Source organism: Xyrauchen texanus, chromosome 35 (genome assembly GCF_025860055.1).
Source record: "Xyrauchen texanus isolate HMW12.3.18 chromosome 35, RBS_HiC_50CHRs, whole genome shotgun sequence".
Taxonomy (NCBI): Eukaryota; Metazoa; Chordata; class Actinopteri; order Cypriniformes; family Catostomidae; genus Xyrauchen; species Xyrauchen texanus.
The window spans coordinates 4,338,635-4,345,353 of NC_068310.1; the positions used below are offsets into that span (position 1 = coordinate 4,338,635).

The 6,719-nt window shown below is 40.9% G+C and overlaps 1 protein-coding gene across 1 annotated transcript; it reads right to left on the reverse strand.

Annotated features, from left to right (window-relative positions):
• Positions 1–2,754: 2,754 nt before the first annotated feature.
• On the reverse strand, positions 2,755–6,487 carry LOC127628662 (transcription factor MafB-like). Its single transcript, XM_052105444.1, has one exon. The coding sequence runs from the start codon at positions 6,080–6,082 to the stop codon at positions 4,976–4,978; it is 1,107 nt and encodes a 368-aa protein (XP_051961404.1). The 5' UTR covers positions 6,083–6,487; the 3' UTR covers positions 2,755–4,975.
• Positions 6,488–6,719: the final 232 nt, after the last annotated feature.

Consider the following 6,719-nt stretch of genomic DNA (forward strand, 5'->3'; position numbering starts at 1 on the left):
CGTTTATTATTATTATGGGTTTATTGTGCATTAATGTGCTCTCTCATCCATATAGGTTATTGTGAGAGCTCTGCTCTTGGCTCAGTGAGGTATCTGGCTTGGGCCTGGATGCTTCGCTCTGCCCTTGAGATTGTGCAGACACATGGAAGATAATGCTCTGACACCAGAAACTGAAAACCACCAGGAAATCCTAACAACACTGTCCCTTGTCCTTTTCTCTTGTGGGCTGAATGAACAGCGGCAAAGCTCAAAAACACACTTAGCTTATAGCATGTAAGACTCAACCATAGCTGTGACAGCCACACTGACTGTTAAACACATTATTTCGAACTTTCCATATTCAAGGAATGAGGATCTTTTAAAATGAGTGCCTACTTAAATGTTTAAGGGATGAACTTAGCATGACACATTATGCTTTTTATTTGATATTTTGAATTTTGGGGGGTACATTTTACTTAAAATCATATTGCAGAGGGTACATAACTGCTATGTTATTGTAATGCTATTATAATAAATAACTATTGATAATAGCAATATGTAATTAGGCTTCAAGATGTTCCACAAAGTAGGCTAATTACACGTATATCAATATTACACAATATTCCAGTTACACAAATGCTGGCATTTGTGTACATATTGAAATTCCACTAGTATTGGGAGACAATATGTTACATATATGAAAACTGACATTTTTGTAGTATTATCAAATATATGTTGCATATATGAACAAGTAAGCTGTGCATATACAAGTATGTATAAGTATACAAGTGTTCACTTTTTAAATCAGTGAAAACCATGAACATATATTTCCTATTTGTTTGTTTTTTTGCATATAGTGTCATACAACCCCAATTCCAAAAAAGTTGGGACAGTATGAAAAAGCTTATAAAAACAAAAATGGAGTAAATTATATATTATATTCACCATTTGCTATATTGTTGTTTTACCATGTGAATTTCATAGTTTTTTTATTTAAAGTAATTTGAAATCAGATGATTGCAACACACACCAAAAATGTTGAGACAGTGTTTACCACTGTAAAACATCACCATTTCTTCTAATAACACTTATTAAGCATTTAGGCACTGAAGACACAAGTTTGCTAAGTTTAGAAAGTGGAATTTCCCCCCAATCATCCATTATGCAGGTCTTCAGCTGCACAATTGTACGTGGTCTTGGTTGACGGGTGGTCTGCTTAATAATGCGCCACACATTCACAATTGGAGACAAGTCAGGACTGCAGGCAGGCCAATCTGCAGGGGCGTCCCTGAAAAAGATGGTGCTGGATGGCAGTATATGCTGCTCCAAAATGTGTACATATCTGTCTGCATTAATGGTGCCCTCAGATGTGTGAGTTACCCATGCCATGGGCACTATCACCCCTGTGTGTCACCCCTGGTGGCTTTTGGACCTGATGCTAATAACAGCTTGGATGGCCCTTTTCCTCCTTGGACCGGAGAACATGACCACTGTGTTTTTCAAAGATGAGACCAAGTAATAAAGGTTTACTAAAGTAATCCCAAGCCCATGTTCATGATATTCATTACAGATGAATGATGCTTTTTAAGACAGTGACATCTGAGAGATTGGATGTCAAATGCATTCAGAAGTGGTTTTCGTCTTGCCCTTTACGCACTGAGATTTGACCATATTCCTTGAATCTTTTAACTATATTGTGCACTGCAGAGGATGAAATGACCAAAATCCTTCCAATTTGTTTTTGGGGAACATTGTTCTCAAAGTGCTGGATTATTTGCTGAGGCATATGTTGGCAAACTGATAAGTCTCAAATGATCCTTGCTCTTGAAGGACTAGGATGTTTTTGAAGGCTCCTTATATATTATGACATGATTGCCTCACCTGTTTAACTCCTGTATCTCCTATCACACTGCCTTATTTCAACTGGTCAAATTGTTATTAGTCTTAAATTGCATGTCTCAGCTTTTTTGGAACGTGTTGCAATCATCTGATTTTAAATAACTGTACATTTAAAAAAAATAAAAAAACATTGAAATTCACAAGGTAAAACGTCATGTTATGTTTAGTTGTATTGCTTTCAATAAAGGGTGAATGAAGAGTTGTCACATGTGTTATGTTTTTAATTTGATCGAATTTTGTATTTACAATTTATTTTGGTCAAATCATAGGGTGGTTATTTTGTAGGCCATATTACCATTTTTAGCTGTTTCATGAATTGTCTAGCATTTCATAATTGTTTTAGGCTACTGACTGTTCAAATTTCGCAAAAAAGCCTATGATAGGCTATTTAATGGCAGTTCCCATCAGGTGTGAGTGTGACAACGTATACCAACATAGTGTGCGTTTAGTGAACCATAACTTTATTAATGGTGAATATGTTCAAAAGCATTTTTAACAAGCCTTGCGAAATATCCATTAGCGCAAAGAGGGTATAAGCACCAGTCTCCCTAGATGATAGATCCAATCAACATATTCGTGCTACCTGTCAAATTAGTTTGAAATGTGAACTTGTTGGTTGTAATAGGCGGTTGAAGGGTTAATTGTCCTGTTCCCACAGTCTGTGCTTTGAGCTGCAATGTCAAAGCTCTCATTTTACCGAGCGCGCGTGCACGCTGCATTTCTGCTAGTCAGCACTCAAGGCGCAGCAAATTCTGCAGGTCGAGGCACAACTGAATGCCTAAACACATAGAGAAAGAGAGAGAGAGAGAGCGAGCCTTAAGAGAAGCTTCTGCTTTTATGCATTTTCTGAAAAATGCATAAATATATAAAATGAGTTAAACGTGTACATCCGCTCTTAATAGGCCTACATTTAAAATATGCGCTCATAAACGAGATATAAATACATTTCAATTATAATGTTAATTGGACTGTCATTTTTCCTTATCAATATACATTTAAATGAAACGTCAAACAGCTTGCAGTCTTAAAAATAATGAATTTATACTTGGAGCGCTGCCCATCTGCCTCATATTGCAACAGCGAGATAAAGTCTGCACGGCAAGGCCTGCTCACAAATATTATACACCCGTCAAAATGTACATTTTTAAATAAGCCATTGAACATGATCTAAATCAATGCGTCATGCTGTGAGCCCTTAAAGTTGTATAACTTGGACAGACACAGGAATTGACACATTAAATGACTGGCTGCCAAATCGATGTCATTTCACTGACTTTAATAAGCAAAATAGGAAACAATTTCTTCCAAAAACAGCAAAAACGAAACAGAAACCAGCCTGAATGAAACAGTCCGAATGGAACTCTATTATTTTTTCCACTTATATAAACAGTTTTCAAAATTGATCCCTACATAATACGTGAAAGTAACAAACAAACAAAACAACAACCCGCTGCTGCAGTTTACATTTGATTTCAACACAGTTGAATCAGTAATAAACCAAGAAAGAAAAAAAAAAGATTGTTAAATGCATGACTTTTTAACAATATTTCTTAGATGCAAGCACCATGCTTATTCAATGTAATCGGACAGTTTGTTAATTTAATAATTAAAATAAAAACTATGCATCTGGCCAGCAGAACCAGAATTTACACATTATAATAAAACAAACAAAAACAGAACAATAACATGAGACATAATTTTCATTTTGAGATTATATGCAGAACCTGAATCCCTTATTTTTTTACTGACCGGCAGAAAAAAAAAATAAAGATTTAACATTTAACATTGAAACTTTCCATTGAAATACATGCGCAGTTTTCATGTTAGCCAATAATACACAAACCCCTGATTTAGGAAGCCTTCACCCTCGAGCTGGACTGATTATAGAAACTATTCTTTGAAATGTTATAAAACTGGCAGGCAGCTCATGTCACAAAAAAACAAAAAAAAAATAAATAAAATAAATGTTGATGAAAGTGTTCCCGTTCGTTAAAATTAAATCCATCAAAAGTGAAACGACACGACATAAAGGCCCAAGTATTGCTTATACTATTGAATAGATAATGCACCAGCCTAAATCAACAAAACTGGGTTTCTTGATACAGATTTGTATCCCTTTAAAAAAAAAAAAAAAAAAAAAAACACTTTTAACTCCATATGACAACTGCAAATACCAAAATCATTACCCAAAAGTGCCCGTTACAAAGTTAAAATGCAACTACAAAAATGTCCATTACTGGAAATCCATTCCCAAAATGAGAAACAAACATAATAGTTGGAAAACAATCAGCTCTTCGATGTCGGTTCCATGGGTTTGCTGTTCATCTATTTACAAGCCCAAATGAACCCATTATTGAGCAACTGGAGAGCCAGTCTCGTCTCCCCAAAAAGAGCTAAAGGTCAAAAACATGCTCTTTTATGATACATAACAAACAGAAAGAAAGAAAGAAAGAAAGAAAGAAAGAAAGAAAGAAAGAAAGAAAGAAAGAAAAGGGTTAGGGTATAAAATAAAAATGATTACCATACATGTCCAGCATGCAGGATTAATATCTTAATGCAGATTTATGTATCTGTTTTTATCGTTTTTCTTTTTCTTTTAATATATATCTATATATAACCAAGCAGGCAATAAACCAATAAGATGTTGCATAACGTCCCCCTGTCGGCTTAATTCAGGAGAAGTAGAAGGTTTTGCATATTGTGGTGCTCTCAACTCTTTGTGGAAAAAGTACATAGTTCCTCTCTCCGTACAGCCCAAACATAGGTCTTTCTGTCCTCCCCTTTTTCCTGAACAACCGAGAACAAATCAAATGGAAAGAAGGCTCTGATCTGAAGTTACCCTAAATATAAAACCCAGTTCTTGGCTTTCTCTTTTGTTCCTAAAGTACTACGAGCAACTAATCTACAGTTTCCCCCAAAGATAACATTCTAACATGTTCATAGTATTTCAGTTGCCAGGTTCGGTGGCCACGATTACATAATATTATTATTTCTTGTGGATTATTCTTCTAATGTAAATATATCTGTTGTTGTTATTAGAATGATCGTAGCAGGTCATGTGGACTGCTCGGATGTCTCTCAGTCAAAAGAACCGCACTCACATGAAGAACTCTGGAGAGGACGGGTTGTCGCTGGTGGATCCCGCCTCGCGGAACCCGTTCGCTCCGGTCAGTTTCTCGCACTTGAGTTTGTAGGCGTCTCTCTCTCGGGCCAGCCGATTGATCTCTTGCTTGAGCTGCTCCACCTGATTGATGAGCTGCGTCTTCTCGTTCTCCAGCACGTGCTTCTGCTGCACGCGCTTGTAGCGGCAGGACTGCGCGTAACCCCGGTTCTTCAGAGTCCGGCGCTTCTGCTTCAGACGGATCACGTCGTCCTTAGTGAAGCCTCGCAGGTGTCTGTTGAGCTCCCGTACCGACATGGACACCAGCTGGTCGTCGGAGAAACGGTCCTCCACGTTAAGGCCAGCCCCCACGCCATGGTGACCCTGTTGGCCCAGGTGGTGATGGTGATGATGACGGTGGTGGAGCTGCTGGTGGGACTCAGGGGAGTCAGGAGAAGGGCTGTCGGGGTCCTGGACGTGATGATGGTGGTGCGGGTGGTGGCCGTGCGCGCTGGGGTGACCCGGCAGCTCGTCCGGGTGATGCGGGATCCCGCCGTATTGGTGGTGGTGCTGCTGCGGGTGGCCGTGGTGGTGATGCGCTCCCCTGTAGCCATCGAACCCTCCCGCCTGCAGCTGCTGCTGAACGTGAGGGGGTGGAGGGTGCCCGTGGGCTGTGGCCCCGATCAGCGCCTCCACGGCGTCTTCGGGCGTCAGGCTTAACGTCTGAGGGTCGATCTGCTGCGGGTAAGCACTGCTGGGCATCCAGTACAGCTCTTCCAGGTGGTTCTTCTGTTCCGTTGGGCTAAAGCTCGGGGAGGACGGGACTGAGCTGCACGGGGTGCTGATCGGGGTTGAGGATACGGAGCCCTGTGGCTGGAGGCGATTGCACTGCCGTACGTTGGAGCGGTCGAGCCCCGCCATGGCCTCTTTCTTCACCTCGAATTTCATTAAATCAAAGTCATTGACATATTCCAACGCCAGCGGGCTGGTGGGCAGCTCGGGCCCCATGGAGAGATCAGAGCTCATCGTGTCCCTGCTCTTCAGCAAAGTGTTTACCAGCGTCGCAAAAACCGACTTTTGCTGTTCTTTCCCCTCTGTTCGCATGCAATGTTCTCAGCGAGTGTCCAAACACGACGCACTGGAGCGCTGGGGCATCAAAATGTTAAAACAACAAACAAAGAAAAGAAAAGAAAAACTTTCTGGACTAATGCACTGCGAACGACATTTGCTTCATAAGGGCAGGCAAACCTCGACAGCTGCAGTCGTCTTCGGACTCTGCTCAAGACTGGAGAAAGTCAAGTCTCAGTGCGCAAGTGCGCGTCCTCTCGCCAGACTTAAAAACATAAATACAAGAAACAGGCGAGTACCGGTGGATGGCTCCTGTCCCGGATACTCCAAATACTGTATTATGTCCTTAAGCCAGAAAAGCTGCGTTGAAGTGGATGGGTGCTGTTTTTGTTGTTGTTGTTTTCTAGCTCTGCACCGCAGAGATTTCATCCAGCACTCACTCCTGAGTATTCAGACTGTAGCGGGACACCAGACTGCTCGCTGCTGTTATAGTCTACGCGAATGCGACGTCACATGGGCATGGTGTCCAATCAGATCTGTACAATTAGCATAATGAGCGGTGTGCGCGTGTAGTCAGCTGGCGGGATGAAGAAAGGGAGAGTGGTTGAGCTAACATCCAGATAAAACTCATTTCGTTGTATTGACTGATTAGGTGTGTGCGCCGAACGAGGAA

Excerpts from the sequence above, each read along its gene's own strand:
- LOC127628662 (XM_052105444.1), bottom strand. The coding sequence starts at position 6,082 with ATGCGAACAGAGGGGAAAGAACAGCAAAAGTCGGTTTTTGCGACGCTG.